The following is a 23638-nucleotide window of genomic DNA, read 5'->3' as shown; positions in this document are numbered from 1 at the left end:
TCATGAGAGTACTTACTGCAGAGAGCGTGTCATCCCTGGGAAAGCACCGTCTGAAAGCACTGGAGGGAACAGCGGTCAGCGTTCACACAGGTGCCGTTTTTCCATCACCTGAACTGGAAAATTTGTAATTTCGGGGGCATGGGAAAATCTTTCCTCGGTACCAGGCAATAGTTCATCCAGACTGAACACTTCCATACCTGCCTAACAAATTACGCAAGCAAGACACACGAAGATCAAACTATTTCCAAGTAACTGCATCCCCAAACAAAGCTGAAGAAGATGAGACTACATGTTCAGCAAGGTGAAATTTACAATGTGTGGCACCCAGTCAAAGGTTACAAGGTGTGCAGAGATGACTCATAATGAGGATATGTATCCAGAATTGATAAAGAACTCTCAAAACTCAAAAATAAGAAAACAAGCAACCCAGCCTTTAAAAAAAAAAAAAATGGCAAGAGATTTGAACAAAGATTTGTGGGTGACAAATAAGCATCTGAAAAGACCCCCCCCCCCGCAACAGAAGTCTTAAAAATGCAAATTAAAACCACAGTGAGATACCCCTCACTCTTATTAAAATGGTAAAAATGGATCACATTCAGTGATGACAAGAATGTGCAGGACCTGGAAGTCCACTTTACCGGTGGAAACAAGAACTGGTGCCGCCATGTTGGGACACAGTCTGGCAGTTTCTTAAACCGTTAAATATATACCTACCATACGGCTCAGCCATTCCACCACTGGATATTTACCTAAGAGAAATGCAAGCATATGTCCGCATAAAGACTTACACACAAATGTTCATAACAGCTTTATTTGTAACAGCCCAAAGCTGGAAACAAACCAAATGTCCATCAGTAGGTGAATGGAAAAATCAATCCAATGAAATACTTCTCAGATACGGGGAAAAAAGAAAAACCTTTTTAAAAATGCCCGCTTGAATACATGCTACACCAACAAATCTGAAAATAATTACAGTGAGTGAAATAAGCCTAATTTTTAGGAGAGTACATATTACTATAAATTCAATTTACATTAAATCCTAGGAGACGCAAACTAATGTTCGGTGTCAGAGCAAATCAGTGCTTGCTGGGGAAAGGAGGGGTGGGTGGTAGGTGGGGGTAGAGGAGAGGGGTAACAACGGGGGATGAGGACACTTGGGAATGATGGGTAAGAACAGAATCTTGGCTGCAGTGGTGATTTCATTTTGTGCATATATATGTCAACACTTACACACTGTACATTTTAAATACGTGCAGTTTATTGTATGTCAAGTATCCCTTGGTGAGGCTACCAAAAATATTAATGGTGGCGCCTGGCTGGCTGTTAGAACTTGTGACTTTTGATCTCAGGGCTGTGACTTCAAGCCCCACATTGGGTATAGAGGTTAGTTAAAAATAAAATCTTGAAGAAAACCATGTTAATGGGCTCTGCATTCTAGAGATTCTGGCCCAACTGTTATTTCATCTTCAATATTAATTACACTTCGGCAAAAATACTTTAAAACTTTATTTTTAAAGTTGTACCAAGGAAACCAACAGCTATCAACATCAGCTCACCGAAAAACACTGTTGTACACACTAAGAAAAAGGACAAAGTGAAAATGAAGCATTATCATTCAGTAAAGGAAACCAAATCTCATCTAATTCTCAATGGTGGGGAAAACCGCTTGGTGTCCATCACTTGGTGTTTGCCAGTCAACTCTGCCCTGCACGGTGCTGTGGCTTCCAGCAGCTGAGTCCTCGGGTTCAGAAACTTGAACGGTCGAGTTCAGGTGCTCTCCAAGCTCCTCTATCAGCGGCCGGCACCCTCTAAGAGCCTGGGAAGAGGCAGGTGGCTTTCCAGGACTGCCGTCTGATGTGTCGGTGGCTGAGTTTCTGCACACCGCACCGGCAACAAGAAGCAGGGCGCTGCTTCCCTCCGGAGAGGGACCTCGCAAGGGATCTGCTGTCTCAGATTCACTGCCTGTGAGTTCCCCTTGTTCTGAGTCTGAACCTTCAGTCTCAGACGATGTGGTGCTGTCTGATTCCTCGGAAGCGCTGGCCTCAGGACTGGAGGAAGGGGTCTGCTGCCTGGACATGGGATGGGCTGCTTTTAATGCCATTTCCTCCTCCTGCACAAGAAGTGCTGCGGCTTCCAGCTCTTCCAGGTCTAGGCCCAGCTGGGCCTTCGTCAGGGATTCTTCCTTTAAGGCTTCTGCAAGAGCTGCTAACTTTTTGGACCTTCAAAGCCATGTGAAGAAATATTAGGACTACTGATTAATTGGCCCAGGAACAACAAAATAAAGTTACATCCATACCTCACGTGACACTGAGATAAATCCCCAAAGAGATCAAAGCTATAAATGTTAAAAAAAAAATGAAGCAAATTAAGTATTACAAGGAAATGCAGGAGATTCCCTCTATGCCCCTAGAATGAGGAAGCCCTTTCTAAGTACAACTTAAAATCCAGAAGCCACGGGGCGCCTCAGTCGTTTAAGTATCTACCTTTGGCTCAGGTTATGATCCCAGGGTCCTGGGATCGACACCCACATAGGGCTCCCTGTTCAGCGGGGAGCCTTTTTCTCCCTCTCCTTCTGCCACTCCCTCTGTTTGTGCTCTCTTTCTCTGTCAAATAAATAAATAAAATCTCTAAAAAAAACAAAAAAAATCCGGAAGCCACAAAAGAAAAGCAAAGACTGACAAATTCAATTAAAACAAAACAAAACAAAACAAAACACCAAAGTTCTGTAAGACCAAAACCAACAACAACAACAACAAAACAAAACATTATCAAGTCAAAAGGCTAATATAAAATTGAGAAAAATACTGGCAACTCATGTCACAGAGCAAGGCCTAATCTCCCCAAAAGGGCTCCTAAAAATGGGCTATAACAGTTCATCAGAAAAATGGACAAAAGACATAAGCAGATAATTCCCACAAAAGGAAATATAAATGCTTGTAAAACATATGAAAAGATGTTCAACTCCAGTCAAAGAAGAAAAGTACAAACTAAAGTCACACTGAGATACAGTTTTCATTTATCACAGTGGCAAACATCCAAACACTAGCCTAGCATGACTAGCCAGACTGTGAAAACGGCACCTCCCTGTACTGCTGATGAGAAATTAAACAGGTCTGACCCCTGTGAAGGAGACGTTGGCAATAACTTACAAAACTGAAAATGTACATACCCTTGACCCGGCAATACCACATCTGGAAATTAAACACATATGCTACAGGACAGAGGCCAAGGTTATTTACTCCAGCATTGCTTTTCATACCCGGAAATGGGAAACAACAAAACGCCCCCGATATGGGACTGGTTAATCAAGTTACAGACTCTCCTCTCTGAGCAAAGGAAGAGTCTACGGCTGTGTAAGGAACAAAGCTGTTCATGGGCCAACCCAGATATCCTGTTTCACAGCTACAGCAAAAGGCATGCCGTATGTATATGCTATCTTTTATGTTAAAAAACGAGAAAGAAATATAAACACATCTATTTGTTTGTATACTTAGCAATAAACCTGGAAAGCTATAGAAAACACTAGCTTACGTGGGGGCAGGGGGCAGGGACTAGAAAGGTCGAGGATGGTGATGGTGAAAGGGAGGCTTTTCACTGCATATTATTTTTAAACCTCTGTGAACATTAATTCCTATTCAAAAGTTTTAAATATACGAAAAATAAAATGCAGTACTAGAGAGAGCAGCATGAAGTACTTTTTATTTTTATCAGAACACCGTTTCGTGTTATATCAGAGGGTATTTTTCTAAATTTATAATGTTACCTTATACTAAATATAAACTTTTTAACTTGGATGAATTAATTTTTTTCCTTTTGTTATGAAAGAAGCAACGAAAAGCATACTCCAAGTGTCCAAAAACCCTATCTTCACTCTCCCAGAGAGGAAAATCGGAAGTGACGATGGAGATGGGTGGCAGTGAGTCAAAGTGGTCAGCACACTGACATGGCTTCTACGCATCTCTACGTTCGAAGGAGAAATGAGCAGACAGAACATTTAGCAGCTTTGAGACACACTGGAGGAGGGTGAGTTTACAAGGCAAGTTCACTCCTGAAAGAGCTGTCCACCCCGGAACATTGAGAAAACGGAGCTTCATTTCACTGGAGCTGAAGTGACTGGTGAGGTGATGGAAAGGAGTGAAAAAAGGTGGTATTTTTCACCTAAGTGCCTTGACGTACTGAGACCCTTTGGTCTCAGAATATGTGCCGTGATAATGAAACTTGGTGCAAGGAAGCTCCGTCCCCACTGCTGGCCCTCCGCGAGCGCAGGCAGCATCCACGGACAGGTGCAAGGCGCCGCGAGTGGGGGGCATGGCCACAGGCAACAGTGATCATGGAGGGCAACTTCCTCATGTGCAAGGAAACCCCCAAGTATCAGGGCTGGAATCCCCAAAGCTTAGGAAAAGGAAGGTGGCTAGGGTAAAGAGAAAAACTAGGATAAGATCAGCTGACGTCAGCTTATGATTCACCAGAGGGTTATAAACTCTGGACGCTCTCACCAGAGTTTCGAGGAGCACAGTTATGGAGTAAGATGGTTACAATGTAATTTACATCCACATCCAAGGCGGGTGTCAATGGTGTTCACCCACCACCTGTTTTGAAACCCTGATGACCACTGGAAAAGAATTTGGTCCAAGGTAGTGGACTAGTCTGAGACGTCTCTGCCCTACGGCCCTGTCAGCCCAGGAGCTAGTTCACTGCCATCTTTTTCACTGAAGCAGGTCTTCTCAGGGTGGCAACCTGCAGCTTTAAGAGAGAAAAAGCAAGGAATCTGGGAAAGAAGACCATGCCTCTCACTAAATCATAATATTAGAAATAAAATTTTAAAATAAAAGCTCTTACTTCAGTGACCATACATCTCACATTCCTACAAGCCACGACAAATACTTCCAACAATATACAAAAGATGATGATCCAAAAGACAACCTCTCGGGTCAGTTTCATCTCTGTCCACATTACAGATGACATAAGAGAAGGTTGGAGGTGTAAGAGACCTGCTAAAGTTCACCCAGCTAATGAGGCACAGTCAAGACTGGAAACCCGTGCCTTAGAGCCCCAGGACGCTCCCTCCTCTGCCACAGGGCCTCCCACGAATAGCCAGGCTCTGAAGTTTCCAGTCCCAAGACCACATTCTTCACTTCTCCCCAGCTGGAGCTCTATTCAACATCTTCCAAATGAGCAAGTTCTGACAGGTACAGTCACAGAAGTCTGCAAACATTGATGGTTTAGCTTAGCAAGCTTCAATGAAGTACACATCTGAGCCTGAATGACAGAGGCTTAGAACTGGAAGAAAACATCTGGATAATTTTTGTGGAAACAGTGAAGAGAGTAGAGGTGTCAACTCTCAAGATGAAACTATCTGGATCTTTGCTATTGTCTATTCTACTGTATCTGTCGTGTGTAACAGAACAAATTTGGAATTTCAAAGCCTCTCACCTGTAATCCTGGCTCTTTTCAGACCCAGCCTACCCCACGAATGTGAGACTAAAAAGGATCCACTCTGACAGGCAGGAAAGAGGCTCAAATGAGCCATGTGATCCTAACAGGACCCGTGCCTATTACTGGGTAATGTGAATTTTTATCCTGCAGTTTGTTTCTCATTTTAAGTGCTGTATCACATTTAAAGTGACCAGTTTATATAAAATTGTAAAAAAAAAAAAAAAATGGGAGCACCTCGACGGTATAGTCCATTAAGCATACAACTCTTGGTTTCAGCTCAGGTCATAATCTCAGGGTCATGCAACTGAGCCCCACGTTAGGCTCCATGGTCAGCACAGAGTCTGCTCGAGATACTTTCTCTTCCTCTGTCCCTCCAACTCATGCTCTCTTTCTCTCTTTCTGAAATAAATAAATCTTTTTTTAAAAAAATAAAGTATGTAAAAAATGAATTCTGTGTTCATTTATGATTCTTCACCCAGACTCATCTCTATTTATTAATCCCACTTTTATTACTACCTCAAGCTGGCTAGTTTCCTAAATTAATATTAAAGTTGTGACAGAAACCTTAAGTTTATGGAAGAGCATTCTGAATTCACCACCTAAAGAATGCTAGAATAATAAGGAATTAAAAATTTCAAAACATCACTGATGTAGAATGTGACCAAACAGCTCAAGGAATGAAAGTTGGGTTTGTTTCTATTCAATTATTTTGAATAGAATTATTGTAGCAATCATTGTTTGCCATTAAAAAAAAAAAACTATTCATTTGGAGAAAAAAAAAATCAAGCCATGAAAGAGGAGACTTTTTGTTCTTTCAACCACTGGTACGATTAGAGTTGGTTGTAAGTCTGCCACTCCTTGTAAATTCTAGAACCTAACTCCACAATGTCCCTTTCCATTTCAGAAAGCACCGCAATAACGTAGTTAGTGGTTTTTCCACTGTCACACGCAAAACAGACCAGCTAGTTTATGTCAAAAAGCTCTGTCAATCGAGTGACACTATTAGTTAACCAGAATGCTTACAAAGACCAGGTATATTCAGATACAAAGTCATGAATACCCTGAGTTACTATTGTATTTACAGTATATATTTTATATCTAAGTGAAGAGCACCTACTGGTTAAGAATGTATTCAACCAGGAGTGAAGAGATTCATCTTTTAAAAGAGACATGATGATTGGATCACAGTGATGTCATATTTTAAATACTCAAAACGGGTTTTCCTTAGAAAGCTTTTGGAAATGTAACGCTACCATGTAACTTGTAAAAAAAACTTTCATTCTGTTTGTATATGTGAAATAGTACCTTACTTGGAGGATTTTTTTTTTTTAATCAAAAATGGCTCTCTGACAAGTTCCAGTGAATACAAGTACCACGACAGAGTAACAGTCACAGCGGGAAGTACATGCCTTTACAAAACATGGCTAAGCTAACAGAGAATCCCCTCAATTATTTCATATCTTGGTGATTGTGTTAAAGGGTAGGGGACTGCATGGCCTTATGAAAGAACCAAAACAAAGTGCAAAAGGAGCCCTAAAATGTAGGAAAACCTGGGTATAAATAGAAAGCATACATCCTGTTTCTTGTTGTAGAATTTTGTCTCCAACTATCAATCAACTTTTCACCACTTCCTGCAATAGCAGATCTACTATAAATCTCGGAGTAACTGACTAGGTTTCATTTCCTCTGCCAAAACCCACTAACCTGCCAGGCATGACATACTGACACTAGAGCCAGCAACTGATAATGTAAGACAGGGCGCCAGTGAGGCAATTCAACAAACATTTCATACCGGATGATGGAATACACTGACTTGGCCTTTGAATTTCAAAGGACACACACACACACACAAACACACACATACACATACACACACACACACCAGGTTCTGTCTGAGGACGAACAGTACCACAACTTTCTTTTTAAAAGGTATTGATGAGGGGCACCTGGGTGGCTCAGTGGGTTAAAGCCTCTGCCTTTGGCTCAGGTCATGATCCCAGGGTCCTGGGATGGAGCCCTGCATCAGGCTCTTTGCTCAGCGAGGAGCCTGCTTCCTCCTCTCTCTCTGCCTGTCTCTCTGCCTGCTTGTGATCTCTGTCAAAAAAAAAAAAAAAAGTATTGATGATAATGGCATATAATCATAATCCCAGTCTATTGAAAAGAACCAGTTCCAAACTTCAGAAATCCTCTGTACAAAACACACTTATGGAGCCCAATGTAAAAGATAATGCATTAGTTTTAAGTAGAAGTTGCTAGTGACAGTCTTCTCTTGAAAGCTACCATGAAACACAAGTACGACTGATGCACAGGTGAAGAGAGAAGTGTGTGCTGTTACACTATACTAGTGAAAACTGGCCCCAGCTCGGTTATTAACAGAAAAAATCCATTTCTTTAAACAAGAAGCTACGGGGGCGCCTGGGTGGCTCAGTGGGTTAAGCCGCTGCCTTCAGCTCAGGTCATGATCTCGGAGTCCTGGGATCGAGCCCCGCATCGGGCTCTCTGCTCTCTCGGGGAGCCTGCTTCCTCCTCTCTGCCTGCCTCTCTGCCTGCTTGTGATCTCTCTGTCAAAAAAAAAATAAAAAAATAAAAAAATAAAAATAAACAAGAAGCTACGTATTGAATACCAAAAATACTGCAAGTTATTTAAGCCATATTGAATTTGGGGCAGTGAAATCACTTTCTACCTGTTTCCTACCTGACGTAATACCTTCCTGGGCCGGACTATGAAGATTAACATGTAGTCCACGAAATAGCAGAATAATTTTCTGAAAACGCCCTGTATTAGTTTCCTAGGGCTTAATAAACTACCACAAACTGGGGCTTAAAACAACAGAAATTTCTTTTCTTACAGTTCTAGAAGCTAGAAATCCCTTCTAAGGCTCTGAGGGAGAACCTGTCCCACACCTCTGGCTTCTCATGTTGCTGGCAACCCTGGGTGTTCCTTGGCTTGTAGACCCATCACTCCAAATTCTGCCTCTGTCATCACAAGGCACTCTTTTGGCTGTGTCTGTTTCTTTACATGCTATCTTCCCTCTGGAAGTATCTCTGTGTCTCTTCTCCTCTCCCTAAAAGGATACCAGTCATACTGGATTAAGGAGCCACCATACTCCAACAAGACCTCATTTTACTATCACTTAAAATCTGCAATAACCCTATTTCCAATGAAGTCATATATTCGGGATCTGGGAATTTTGAGGGGATACTCTCCAACATACTACACTCCTTATGGCTGACACAAAGAAAAGAGAGATGCTCACTAATGGAAGATAAATTAAGACCAAAAAAGGTCACTTAAGGTAGATCAACATAAAAGGCCAAAATTTAGTAGTAAATAGTAACCAAAAAAAGGTTAAGATTTCACCTTCAAAAAAAAAAAAAAATTTTGGCAGGAAACAATAGAGGCCGTGCGCGCAGAGCTAGCGCTGGTAGCCTCCCCGCCCCTCCCACAACGCTCGACCCCGGGATCCCCCCGGCTTGCCTGCCCGCCATGGCCGACAAGGAAGCAGCCTTTGATGACGCAGTAGAAGAACGTGTGATCAACGAAGAGTACAAAATATGGAAGAAGAACACCCCTTTTCTTTACGATTTGGTGATGACCCATGCCCTGGAGTGGCCTAGCCTAACTGCGCAGTGACTTCCAGATGTAACCAGACCAGAAGGGAAAGACTTCAGCATTCATCGACTTGTTCTGGGAACACACACGTCCGATGAGCAGAACCATCTTGTGATAGCCAGTGTGCAGCTCCCTAACAATGATGCTCAGTTTGATGCTTCACACTACGACAGTGAGAAAGGAGAATTTGGAGGTTTTGGCTCAGTTAGTGGAAAAATTGAAATAGAAATCAAGATCAACCATGAAGGAGAAGTAAACCGGGCACGTTATATGCCCCAGAACCCTTGCATCATTGCAACAAAGACTCCATCCAGTGATGTTCTTGTTTTTGACTATACAAAACATCCTTCCAAACCAGACCCTTCTGGAGAGTGCAACCCAGACTTGCGTCTCCGTGGACATCAGAAGGAAGGCTATGGACTTTCTTGGAACCCAAATCTCAGTGGGCACTTACTTAGTGCTTCAGACGACCACACCATCTGCCTCTGGGACATCAGTGCTGTTCCAAAGGAAGGAAAAGTTGTGGATGCGAAGACCATCTTTACAGGGCATACAGCAGTAGTAGAAGATGTTTCCTGGCATCTGCTCCATGAGTCTCTGTTTGGGTCAGTTGCTGATGATCAAAAACTTATGATCTGGGATACTCGTTCAAACAATACTTCCAAACCAAGCCACTCAGTTGATGCTCACACTGCTGAAGTGAACTGCCTATCTTTCAATCCTTACAGTGAGTTCATTCTGGCCACAGGATCAGCCGGCAAGACTGTTGCCTTGTGGGATCTGAGAAATCTGAAACTTAAGTTGCATTCCTTTGAATCACATAAGGATGAAATATTCCAGGTTCAGTGGTCGCCTCACAATGAGACCATTTTGGCTTCCAGTGGTACTGATAGCAGACTGAATGTTTGGGATTTATGTAAAATTGGAGAGGAACAATCCCCGGAAGATGCAGAAGATGGGCCACCAGAACTGTTGTTTATTCATGGTGGTCACACTGCCAAGATATCTGATTTCTCCTGGAATCCCAATGAACCTTGGGTGATTTGTTCTGTATCAGAAGACAATATCATGCAAGTGTGGCAAATGGCAGAGAACATTTACAATGATGAAGATCCTGAAGGAAGCGTGGATCCAGAAGGACAAGGGTCCTAGATATGTCTGCACTTCTTGTGATTTTAGACTCCCCTTTTTTTTCCTCTCAACCCTGAGATTGATTTAACACCGGTTTTGAGACACAGACTTCGTTTGGCTATCCCTCTATGATAGGTACCATCAACGATGTTACTAGTCCAAACAGAGGGTGTTTTCTAAATATTAACTGGGGGACTTGATTCAGTAAAGCCACAGACTTATATTTAAATTTTCTTTAGGAATTTTCTAGTAACAAAGGTCTAAAGTAGCCACAGAAAGGGGAATATTGGGTGTGGTTATTTTTCTTCTTAGGCTATATCCCCAAGTTTTACAGACTCCTTTTAAGTAAAGGCTAAAGTGAGGAAGGATAGAGCCAAGTGAGGTAGGTGTCTGAGCCATGAAGTATAAATACCACAAGATGTCGTTTTTATTCAGGAAATGGGGGAGATTCAAGTCATATAAATTCCTATTCTAAAGTTTTCACACCTGACTTTCCAGGATGCACATTTCCCTATGTAGACTAGTCTCCTCTCAGTTTCTTCAGTTAAGTCAAAACTATGTGTTCCTCTTTCCCCATATATTTTTGCTTGTTAGTGTATTTCTTGAGCTGTTTTCATATTTCTTTCCTTTCTGTGAAATGGTTTTTTTAAAAAAACTTGGAACCACCAAGTTGTAAAGATGTATGTTTTTACCTGACAGTCATACCACAGGTAGACTGTCCAGTTGAGTTGAGAAGAGTGCATTGATAGCTTGTATTTGTTTTTAAAATTAAATTAATCCTGGATAAGACTTGCCTTTTTTTTTTTTTTTTTTTTAGGAGTTAGTCCTTGACCACTAGTTTGGTACCATCTCTATTTTGGGTGACCTGTTTCACCAGCAGGCCTGTTACTCTCCATGACTAACTGTGTAAGTGCTTATAATGGAATAAATTGCTTTTCTACGTAAAAAAAAAAAAAAAAAAATTACAAACTATACCAACAAGTTCATAAAATACTTAATGATTTAATATGTAGGTTATAACTGCAACTATGTGCCATTTCCCCCAATGAACAAAGAGTGAACCAAATATTGTGTTTTTAACAATTTTGTTCTAACAAAATTCCAGTGTAGTGCTATATGACATTCATCACTTTAGGTCAGCCTTTTAGAGCAAATCAGAGAACAAATAATCACCAAGGCATCAACAGTTTTCTCAAGGGTCTTCCAATCATGTGATATTCAAATGATTCCTATGGCATTTAAAGACTTCCCACTAATGTCCCTATTACTGTAGAGTTTCCTTCTTCAACTATTAACTAATCCCACGCTTCCAAGCCTCAGTGTCAGTGGTTGTGTGCTCCCGTCAAGTACAACTCCTGTATCACTCTCACTGCCCTTGTGAAGTCCTTGCTCTTCTGCCCAATCTGCAATTTATTTGCACTGTACAGTATCAGCGATCAACAAGAAGCCGAACAACAAAAACACTGGCCAGATGGGTGGATAGGATGCTAGGAAGGAAATAATATGCTAGAATGGGGACTAAATTGAGTGGTTTGATCATTAGTGAATATTTCTGCGTTTTGACTTTCATCACTTCTCTTTGTAACTGTTAAGTACAGAAATGTGAATGAATATTCAGAAATAAGGGGCCCCCCACCGGCATGACACACATATGTAGCTGCACTAGATACACAAACGTGCACACACTTTAGAGCAAAGTAAATGACTCCATATAAAAAAATTGCTATGGTAATCCCACATACATTAGAGCGTGCCTCAGGAAGGTGAATGAAGGCTCACCCAAATCCAGAGAGGTTACTATTTACTTCTTCACTGATACCCATCTAAGAAGTGGAAGGGTGAAGGTGATAAACAGATTAAGAAAGGTACAATGTTCATAAAGAACTGTCTGAGGGGCGCCTGGGTGGCTCAGTGGGTTAAGCCTCTGCCTTCAGCTCATGATCTCAGGGTCCTGGGATCGAGCCCCTCATCGCATCGGGCTCTCTGCTCAGCGGGGAGCCTGCTTCCCCACCCCCACACCCCCCTCCCACATGCCTCTCTGCCTACTTGTGATCTCTTTCAAATAAATAAATAAAATCTTTGGAGGGGGGAGGGAAGAACTGTTTGAAAGAAATTGACTCAATCTCTCCCTGAAATGGTTTTGCACTTATGCCAGACAGAATCAGATTAGCAGAGATGGAAATGTGAGTCCCATCAACTTGCCACCTTTCCCTCTACTCCCCCTGCCTCCCAGCAGAACTGTTTTTGCTGAAATGCTTCACTGCAATCCTCCAAACTGATGTTCAGAGTTGATTTCAAAACTGGCCCGACAAAACTCTGGGCAGTGTGAAACTCGAAGGCCTCCCTCTCCATACTGGCTATTAGGAAAGTAAAATCTGTGACCTGCCTGGCATGATGTAATGTATCCAAAGCTCTGTCTTGCCTCCCTTTTCATTTTGTTGCTTTTTTCCTTCTTTGACCACACCTTTAATTAACACCATGTTGTTTTATACACACACAAACACACACACACGCGCGCGCGCTTTAAATAATTTCTGGTACAAGGAAAAGAATATGCAATTTGAATGAAACCAAATAGCTGGTTAAGTAAAAAATACACAAAAATGAAAACAAAACAAAGAACAACAACAAAAAACCCCACTTCTGTTGGACAGAAAAGAATATGGGGAAGTGAGGATTATGGGTCCAAGGCTGAGGATTCCGTGAAGCACGACATTTTGGGTATGTCAGATTTGAACAATTCTGACAGTATTTCTACATTTCATCTATGTGAAAAGGGCAGACAGTGTTGTTTAGTAACAGAGGTGCAGTATTTTGACCTCTTAGCTGTTCAGAGGAAATGGCTGTTCAGATTCCATTAAACTAAGTAGAGGTCAGTCAACAAGATGGGAAAGGAGTTACTATGAAGGTGGTGGAACAAAGGTATTATGGGTGGAAATGTGTCCCCCACAAAGATATGTTAAAGTCCTAACCCCCAGAACCTGTCAATATGACCTTAGTTGGAAATAGGATCTTTGCAGATATAATCAAATCAAGATGAGGTTATCCTGGGTTTGGGCAGGTCCGCAATCCAATGACTCCAGGGGGACTGGTGTCCTTACCATAGTACTGAATGAAGAGACAGACAGAGAAGGCCACGTGATAATGGTGGCAGAGACTAGAGTGATGTATCTACAGGCCATGGCATGTCAAAGATTGCTCACTATCACCAGAAGCTAGGAAAGAGGCAATGAACAGATAGTCCCCTGAAACCTCCAGAAGGAACCAACCCTGTGGAGGACTTCTGGCCTCCAGAACTTTGACAGAACAGCTTTCTGTTGTTTTAAGCCATCTGGTTTGTGGTAATTTGTTACAGTGGTCCTAGGAGACTCATAGAGAGGGGTATATTGGGATCAAGATCTTTAGAGCTGAACAGAAATCAGAAAGCATCACATACAACCTCTTGGTTTTACAGATGAAAAAATGACACCACCAAAAATATCAACGGCAGCAAGGCACAGAAAAGTTTCCTTCACCAGTAAGATGCAGAAAATGGGATGAGTCTGTTTCTAATTCCCCTCTGAATCCAAACACCATGGCTTTACATTTCTCTGTTATGATCATGATGCTTCCCTGTGTAAAAACCTGCAGTGGCTTCCCAAAACAGAATAAAATCCAAACTCCCCAGTGAGGACAAAGCCCCAGAGTTCTGGCCCCTGGGTCCTGCCCACTTCTCAGTGAGGTCATCCTGCCATTAGTGTCCCAGTCACTGTGTTCCACTCGCTGCCCTCTCTCCATCCCGAGGACATGTTAATGCATTCGTGCCTCAAGGCCCTTGCACTTGTTGTACCCTTCTTCTGGAACACTCCTCCCTTAGGTCTTCCCATGAGGGGGTCTTATTTAGTACTCAGCTAAAATCCCACCTCAGTCTTAGAAAAGCTGTCTGTGTAAAGCAGCACTTCAGAAGCAATTTCACATCATGAGACACACAGACGATGCCATCTACCTGGCGTGACACAGGGTCTGCATCCCCGCCAGCCTGAGGGCTGAGAGGCCAGTACCTTCATTCCCCTGACACCCATTCACGATGCCACAGAACACCAACTAGTATGCTCTGCCCTTTGCCCTCCAACTACTTACACTCAGACCTACTATTGAACTTGGTGAAACAGGACAAGTTTTAAGGTCTACAGAAGTGGAGGTTTTGACAGAGTTTTTCAAACATGTCCTTTTTGTCTCCACTTCCCCATCTTGAAAGCAGAATGAAATGACTGCTTCCAAATTTCCTGGCATGCTCTGAGAAGGAAAGGCCGGGTTAAGTGATTTAATGTGTTTATTTCTTTGTGTGCTTGTTCTAAATGCTAAAATTTTCCTTGGTTACAAAATATAAAAGTGCGCTCTGCCGCTTTGACAATACTGAGACAGGAAAATAACTTAAGTGCTGGTACGTTGACCACATCCACAGGCTGAAGCATGCAGCTCTCCAAATTTTGACAGGAGTCAGAAACTTTGAAAATTCAAAATATTTATCCACTCACTGGTATGATACACAATGGAATGTCTTCTTAAATACACATCGCCATGGCATGAAGCAGTTAATCCTGAACCATTCTGTGGTTTCTTAGTGACAAGCCTGTTCTATAAAATGAATGACAGTGGTACACTGCCTGCTCCCTGGTTTGGCTCTTCCGGAATTATTAATTGTCTGACATATCACATCAGCGCTGCCTCTTCCCACTGCTGGGAACCATGGTTAATAGGCTCTCTGAAGGAAGTCTTGGAACCTTTGATTTCCTGGGGAGAAAACAGGAACAACAGGACGGGACACAGCTCTGGGACAGACCACTCCTCCCAAGGATCAGGCACAGCGCTAAGTGGCCACCTCTGGGGCAGGCCTGCAGTACCCTCCTCCACTCTTCCACAAAACCACTCCATGCTGTGCACATCAGGACAGCTCACTGATAGGAGTAAGAGCAGCTAATGAACCTGTCACCCCTCTGCAGGGAAGACAGAGCTGAAGCACTGAGCTCCTTCCTAAATGCAGACCCACTAGGTTTGCTCCTTGTTGGACCCAGAAAGCTGTGCCCTGCAGGGAAGGAGTCCCTCTGGCATGTCAAAGGCAAAGAGGAAAGTGCTCAGAAATACGCCACCTAGAGTTTACTCAATGCCCAACCTCCCCAATGCCCCGGCTTCACACTCCTGACACAACTACAGGACTACACAACTAGCTGCGCACCTTCTTAGACTTGATGTCCTCAGAACAATCTGCTGGATTTTTTTTAAAGTTGCCCCAAAGAGACATTTAAGATTAATGCTGAGTCAGAACACTCACAAAAATTACGCTGAAAGAGGGGCACCTGGATGGCGCAGTCGGTTAAGCCTCTGACTGTTGGTTTTAGCTCAGGTCTCACTGTCCTGTGATTGAGCCCTGAGTCAGGCTCCACAGTCAGTGCAGAGTCTGCTTAAGACTCTCTCCCTGTCCGTCTGACCCTCCCCTCCACTCTTTCCTCACTCCCTCTCTCTAAACTAAATAAATCTCAAAAACAAAAACGCTTCATGAAAGAATGAAGCCACATACAAAAGAGTATAGACTGTATCATTTCACCCTACCCAGTTTCTGTAACAGGCAAAATCAACAGATGGTGACAGAAGTCAGGATGGTGGTTACAGGGCGGGGGTCAGAGAATGACAGTGCACTACGGGGCATCGAGGGCCCCTCAAGCACGATTCTTGATTTGGGTGCTAGTTACACGGGTATTTTACCACAGCTGAGCTCATTCTTTATCTACTTATAATCTGTGTGTACTTGAACAAAAATTAGCTTAAAACAACAACAACAAATATGCGTCCTGGTAAAAAAGTCACAGGCTTCTGACATTTGCTCTGGAAAAGCGGACAGAGCCTCCACGAGAAGGAGTGTGTCCTAATGGGGGGGTCAGATCACGGGGCCAGACGCTGTTTCCTCTGGGCAAACTGGCAGGCCTCTAATGCAACACTCCTCATTGCAAACGTCTTTTTAAAAGGCACGGCACGTTCTACCAAATACAAAGAGAATCTCAAAATATGCCTAGAGAAAGATCCATTAGTCATCTCTTTCAATGCGTGAACTACACACGGAAAGTTGTTCTCTGCAGAGGTACGTAGCTCATTGCTATGGGGGTTATTCCCCAGGTAGTGGTGAAAGCCAGTCTGTGGGGCATTTCAAGTCACATTTTTAAAGGCATTTCCCCCATCCCACCTCCCCGGACATTTGATCTACAGACCAATCCTGGTACTTTCTGAAAGAAAAAGTAATAATTTCTACTAATTTTCCTTCTAGTTCTGCTTCCAAGCCCCTAAAACTGCTTCACACCTATCAGAAATGAACCTGAAGATGAACCCCCGAAAGTCTTTATACCAGCTGGATGAATATTTTATTCCAAGTAAGCAATTTTATTTGAGTAGTGTAGAATAAAGCTTATTTTCTTAAAATAGATAGTTTCTTTAAAAAAAAAAAAAAAGCATAAAAGGCTTAGAAGACTTCATTCTGTACCTGCATTTACGCAGTAGCAAGAGAAAACTTCCCACCTGGGGTGACGGGAAACAACAAGACTAAGTCTTCAGATCCTTAGTTTATTATTACTATGATCAGGAAACTGAACAGGTGTTTTGGCTGACCTCAGTTGCTTGCGGATCTGCCTCAATGCTGACTTTTTTTTTTTTTTTTTTTTTTTTTTTGGGCCAGGAGAGTAAGTTTACCAACACATTTCTCCATGAAATAATAGAACTGGACATCATGGTCAGATTTTTCAAATCATTTCTCAAAGTCAAGGGATTTCCTTTTCTAATCAACTCCTCCCATGTGTAGATTACATGCACCTGTAGATTAACACTCCAAGTAAATATTTCTTGTATTGATAATAAGGTCGTAAGAGGAATCAACTCCTCGGCTTTCGTTCTGTAAGCTTCCTCTTGACAGAAGAACTACTGAGCACTAACCCTGGGGCTTGGCGTTACCAAGTGCTGTCCCCTCAGGAGTTATGCCATCAGATTGTGGCACTTCATTCTCCCCTCATCAGCCAGAGACAAACCATTTCTGCCTCTGGCTAATTTGCTTCTAAATAAATGATCAATTTCCTCAAATAAAACTTCTACAGAAAAATCCCTAAATTCCACCACAGGTCAACAATGCTTTATCTAAAACCTTTGGACCTATATGAGTTTTAAAATTTCTGTTTGTTTTCCAATTCCGAAAAGTAATTCTGGGTCTCTACTACTATGCCATATATGACCTAACACTCCCTGCCAACCTGTAATCAAATACACTAATATTTTTCTGTCGCAAAACATATGGTTAGTCTCTCCAAGAGGACTAAATAAAGATTATAGTCTCACAGCAGGTAAGTTCAGGTCAGTCAGGTTTTGCTGTCAATTGCCCCCAAAATACATGTACTTTCAGAACTTTCTGGGTTTCAGAATTGTGCACAAGGGGTTGAGGACCAGAACTAGAAGCAAGGAGATGGGGCTGCAGTTCTTCAGCTCAACTGCCCGGGTTCAAGGTCAGTCTTTGACAGATATTTATTGAGTACCTGCTATATGCCAGGTTTGGTGCATAGAATGGGGAATACAAAATGCAGCGTCTGATCTGAAGATCAGATCATCTCAGTCTGTGGAAGGCAAGAAACAAACCATCACATCATGGTGAAGTAAGGAGAATGACTGGCGCAGGATGCCCTGGGAATGTCCGGCTCAGAGGCTTTGAGAGGTTTTGTTTTTGTTTTGTTTTGTTTTTTTAAAGATTTTATTTATTTATTTGACAGAAATCACAAGTAGGCAGAGAGGCAGGCAGAAAGGGGTGGGGGAAGCAGGCTCCCTGCTGAGCAGAGAGCCAGATGCAGGGCTCGATCCCAGGACTCTGGGATCATGACCCAAGCCGAAGGCAGAGGCTTTAACCCACTGAGCCACCCAGGCGCCCCAAGGCTTTGAGAGTTTTGAGCACAGTCTCTTCCCACAAGAGAATTCTATGCAAAAACCATTCTGTATTTTAAAATGGGGGCAAGAAGTCCACCAAAGTCCTAATTCTAAGCCCAGATTGACGACTTCAATGCTTTTCTTGAAATTCCAAATATTAAATTCTTTGAGGAAAGAAAGACATGTATTTCTTCTTTTCTATCCCTACATGCTGTTCCCTATACCAAAATTTAGTCTGTTTATAAGGGATAGTAGATTCTCATTATTCACTGATTCCTTATTTGTGAATTTGTCTACTCGCTAAAATTTATTTGTAACCTCAAAGGCAATGAGCATTTTTATGCTCATTCACAAATATGCGCAGAGGGGTGAACATTTTAGTTGCCAAAGAGCACGTTCCCAGACTTCTTGTTTCAGCTCTCAGACTGTCAAAAAAGTGTCCTTGTCACAGTCTAGCAAGTGACACACTGTTTGCATTTTGGGTTTTTTTATGATAATTTCACTCTTTAAAATGGTCCCTGAACATACTGCCAAATTACTTTCTAGTATTCTTTTTTAAAAAAATATATTTATTTATTTGAGAGAGAGAGAGAGAGAGCATGGAGGGAGGGAGAAGGAGAGGCAGAGAGCGAATCCCAAGCAGACTCCATGCTGATCGTGGAGTGCGATGGAGGACTCGAGTTCATGACCCTGAGATTGAGACCTGAGCCGAAACCAAGAGTCGGAAGCTCAACCAACTGAGCCACCCAGGCACCCCTTTAGTATTCTTCAGTGCTGAAAGGCTCTAATGTGTCTTACGAAAGAATCTGTGTTAGATAAGCTTTGTTCCAGCTGGAGTTACCATGCTGTTGGCCATGAGGGTCACTGTTAATGAATCAGCAATATAAAAGGTGCCAGTAAAAAAAAAACACAGATAGAACAAAGGTACCTTTGTTTGTTGTTTGATGAAAATGCTGTGACCAGAGGCTCACAAGGACCTAACCCTGTATTTCCCCTAGGAGCAAAGGTTGAGTTTGGGAAGTCAGGGTTTGTGGCAACTTTACAGAACATAACTACGTGAATGATGAGACTTGACTATAATTCAGTTCTAGCCTGAGATCACAGAGGAAGGACAGCCATTTCAGGGTGGAATGGTGAAGAGAAGGGGGGCAAGAGCAGAGAAGGTTTCCTACACAAAGGGTAATCTACATGCAAACTTTTTTTTTTTTTTAAGATTTTATTTATTCATTTGACCGACAGAGATCACAAGTAGGCAGAGAGGCAGGCAGAGAGAGGAAGGGAAGCAGGCTCCCTGCTGAGCAGCGAGCCCCATGTGGGGCTGAATCCCAGGACCCCGGGATCATGACCCGAGCCGAAGGCAGAGGCTTTAACCCACTGAGCCACCCAGGCGCCCCCATGCAAACATTCTTAAAGCCCATGAGAGCAACCTGAGAGAGAAAAGTGGGATGGTTTTGGTGACATGGGAACCACAGAATCATGGTACAAACCAACAGCACTGATAGGTCCATAGCTACATCCCTGGACTGCAGGACAGAAGGACAACATTCCACAAAGAATAAACGCAAATGACCCTTGAACAACACGGCTTTGAACTGCGCAGGCCCACCAACACAATAGAGAGCTGTAAGGGTATTTTCCCCTATCATTTTCTTAGTAACATTTTCTTTTCTCTAGCTCACTTTATTGTAAGAATACAGTGTATAATACATATACATCAAAATATGTTTAGTTGACTGTTTACGTTAAGAGTAAGGCTTCTGGTCAACAGTAGGCTATTAGTAGTTAAGTTTTGGTAGAGTCAAGATTTTTGACTACATGAAGATGGAGGCAAGGGCTCAGGGGGCAGGCTCCACAGCCCTAACCCCCACGTTGTTCAAAAGTCAAATGTATTCTATCTTGGAATGTGGCAGGAAAAGAGAGATGCACATAAAATAAGATCGTTGATTTACAAGGGAACTTGACTCTCAGACTCAAATTCTGAAATGTCCATGGTTTTGGATGGTCCTTTTTTCCCTCATTAAATCTTCCAGGACAGGAGCACTTGGGTGGCTCAGTCAGTTAAGCATCCGACTCTTGATTTCACCTCAGATTTCGTACTCAGGGTCCTGGGACTAAGCCCCGAGTTGGGTTCCACAGTCAGCCAGGAGTCTGCTTGAGGATTTTTCTCCTTCCACTGCTACCCCTCCCTGTACCTCTCTTCCTAAAATAAACAAATAAATCTTAAAAAACTAAATCTCCCAGGACAGTAATTCTTTCAAAGGCATAGTGCGTCTCACAGTGAGAGAGAGTCAGGTACTGCGAGCTTCTCTGCACCATAAAAAGAGACTTCTAATTCCCATCCAGGCTCCTCTGGGACCAGCTTGATCCATGGCTTAACATACACACACCCACCTACTGGGTGCAACCACCTCTCCCATGTAAGGAACCAGTGTAAGTCTGCTAAGACTTAGGGTATTCAACAACTGCCTCAGAAGCCGTGGAACTGAAAGCCGTCCTGACAAGAGTGCTGGCAAGTGCTCAACTACAGAAAAGCCAAAACTGGGGAAGGCTGATTTTCTTGATGCTTGCTTATGCTACCTCAACAACTACTTGAAGGAAAGTGGAAAGCATCTATCAGAGCATCCTGAAATGACAGTCCCTAGCCTATTCGAGGGGAATTTAGAACTATTTTTAATGAAGGCAACTGATGCCATGACTAAGACTTAATTTCTCTCCTTAATAAAGCCTTGCTGCTCCAAGGATAACCCTTGGACCAGCAGAGCAGCAGTATTCAGCACCTGTCACAGCAGCAGGTCTCAGGCCCCACCACGGACCTCGTCATCAGTCAGCATTTTACCAGGCTCCACAGGGGATCTGGATACATGGAAGTCTGATGGATACAACTATTCCAGAAGGTTGTGACTGTGTCAAAGTGATGATGATTATCACCACCTTACACTTTTTTGTGTAAAAAACTGCTCACTCAATCTGATCAAACCCCTAAAAGGGATGGGAGTAGTGTAAGACTGTCTTATTCCTGAGTCAGCTCTGGAGAGCTAAGCATTTGCTTTCATTTCACACATTCTGGAAAGGGCAGTCTGATTATGAGCCAGGCCTCTGTCACCCAAAACACAAATATAACCTCTAACCCGCATTCATTCACCAATGATGGTTCCAGGTAAAACAGTGCAAGGAGCCCTGCTCTGATGGACCTTTTGGCTCAAGAGTCATCACCATGGCCTCTCTTGATCAGAAGGCTCATTCTCAGAAACGTTTTCTTTCTCAATCTGCTTTTCTCATTCATTCATTCACTCAGTATTCATGGAAAGTACTAATGTGCCCAAGCACTGAGCAAAACAGACAAGAATCCTTGTGCTCATGGAACTTATACTCTTTCTTAGGAAAAGACAGACAATAAACACAAAGTAAGTAAAATACACAATGTGCCAGAGAGTATAAATGCCACAGGAAAAAATAGCTAAAAAGGTGGCGCAGGAGTGCTAGGGACAGGCGATGTTCAATTTTTCTGAGTGCTTCAGGAAGCCTTCACTGAAAGGTGACAAAAGGGATCCAATATATTTGAACAGCCTGAACTGTGGGACCTAGCTTTTTCTTGCTTTTCACCTATTTCATTTCTTCTGGGCTTGAATCTCTAGTCTATTGAGCTATTAAGCTCACTACAACAGTCCCACCTAGCCCTGCCCCTTGTCCTGAAAGCCCCCGGATAGCAACTGCCACGTGGCTGTTTCTAATCTCCGTATCATGTACGCATGCCTCAGCTACCCCTTCTCCTACGTATATCCACCTGAGACCCAATCTACGCTGTCCCGTGCTCAGGGGAAATAACAACAGGTCACCTTCACCTTGTTTCTAAAAAGAAGACCCAGAGATGTAGCAAAAAAGAAGAAAAATTCTGGCTTGCCCAAAGTTTGTAACACTTCATATTACAAATTTAAACTAGATGTAACTATATGATGGCTCAGAAACCTATCATTTTACAGCTAATTTCTCTCATCTAAGAAAATGTAAAAGATGCCACAGGAAGGCCTCCTGTTCAGCCACCAAGGCAACGAAGAGTATAGATTACAATATTTCAGCCCCTGCTACGTCCGAGTAGCAGGGATGACGTTAAAGGCGCAATTCATTCTCCTGTAAGGACCAAGCAAGCCACCTTGTTGCGATCTCCACAATCCCAGATCAGAAGATATCTGAGAGATAAAGGAGTGCAGCGCTGTCCAGGCCAGCTTTACACAATCACGGAAGAGCTCTCTCTCTGCGCCGTCCAACACGGGAGCCACTAGCCACACATGGCTACGGAGCACTTGAAATGCTGCCAACGTGACTGAGAAACTAGATCTTCAATTTTATTTAATTTTAATTAATTAAATTAAAATAGCCTCGTGTAACTATGAGCACAAAATGGGACCACACAGATCTAATTGGAAGCCCTAATTTTCTTTGACAAAGATGAGGCCCAGATATAGCTCAGGTCACAGGGCTGACCACAGTCTTGAGTGCTAATCTTCCATACTGGCACCAGACTGGAGGGTTTTCAAATGGCTTTGAGATGCAGGAGTCCATCTGATCCTCTCCTTGGCCTCATGAGCTAAACAGGACTATACAGCTGTCCTTATTTTCACCGGTGCTCAAAAGCGAACATGTGCCTCATGACAGAGGGTTAGCCCCAGGGAAGGCCAGAGCCTCTGCGGTGCAGACCCACCAGGTCCTGGCTCACACTGATGCAGTGATCCCATCTGGGTAATTAGAGCTTATTTATGACATAAAACAAGATGCTAGAAGAGGACATTTGCCAGTAAAACCGCTGGAGAATCTTTCCTATGGTGTGGGATCCGATTCCTGTCAAAACAGTTATGCAAATTAAATCTCCTGGGGTAGTTTTGTCTGGACGGGAACTGTAATTTGTTCCACATTTTTAGGTGGTAGCCATGATTCTCAAAAATTAGGACTCAACCAGTTTGTTGGCCAGCTCTTTAAAATCCTGCGTTCACTTTATCATCGAGACATACAAGCAAAAAGTCTTCTATAATTAGAACTGAAGAACTGCCAAAAAGTCCCAATCAGACCCAAATTATTACCTAGAAAAATTACTGATTACTAAAAATAAGAATGAAAAAGTGGCTCAAAGATATTATTTGACTAAATATAGGGATACACAGTACAACTTAAACCTCTAGTTAAGACGGTTGTTAGAACCAAACCTGTTGGCTGAACAGTGTTTCATGTTCCTACACGAACTGGCTGCAAAAGCCTAATTATGGTTTGATTCAAATGATGTTATCAAATGCTCCCTGCACGGGGCGAGACAGAATTGCTTCTCTCCTTCCATTCCTTCTCAGGGCATCTGTGCCAGTTTTTCTTGGAGCGACCCCACTCCACAGAGACAGATCCTGCCCCACCATGAGCGGTTTACAGGAAAGCAGGGGCTGCTGTTAGCAGGAGCTGGGACGGGGAGCTTTGATCCCAGCTGCAGGTCCCACCTGCTGAAAAAGGCTGCTCTTCATCCCCCTATTCAAAAACACCAGAAATCAG

General features: G+C 42.8%; 1 protein-coding gene and 1 pseudogene across 1 annotated transcript in view; one reads left to right on the top strand and one right to left on the bottom strand.

Annotated features, from left to right (window-relative positions):
* Positions 1–1087: 1087 nt before the first annotated feature.
* Positions 1088–23638, bottom strand: part of SHQ1 (SHQ1, H/ACA ribonucleoprotein assembly factor) — a 102603-nt gene continuing 80052 nt past the window's right edge. The window contains exon 11 of the mRNA XM_047746808.1: positions 1088–2219. Within this exon, the coding sequence (XP_047602764.1) occupies positions 1640–2219 (580 nt within the window). The 3' untranslated portion in view covers positions 1088–1639. The remainder of the gene's footprint in view (positions 2220–23638) is intronic.
* Positions 8831–10967, top strand: LOC125109678 (histone-binding protein RBBP4-like; annotated as a pseudogene).

Source organism: Lutra lutra, chromosome 1, assembly GCF_902655055.1.
Source record: "Lutra lutra chromosome 1, mLutLut1.2, whole genome shotgun sequence".
NCBI classification, from domain to species: Eukaryota; Metazoa; Chordata; class Mammalia; order Carnivora; family Mustelidae; genus Lutra; species Lutra lutra.
This window is presented reverse-complemented; position numbering and strand designations above follow the sequence as displayed.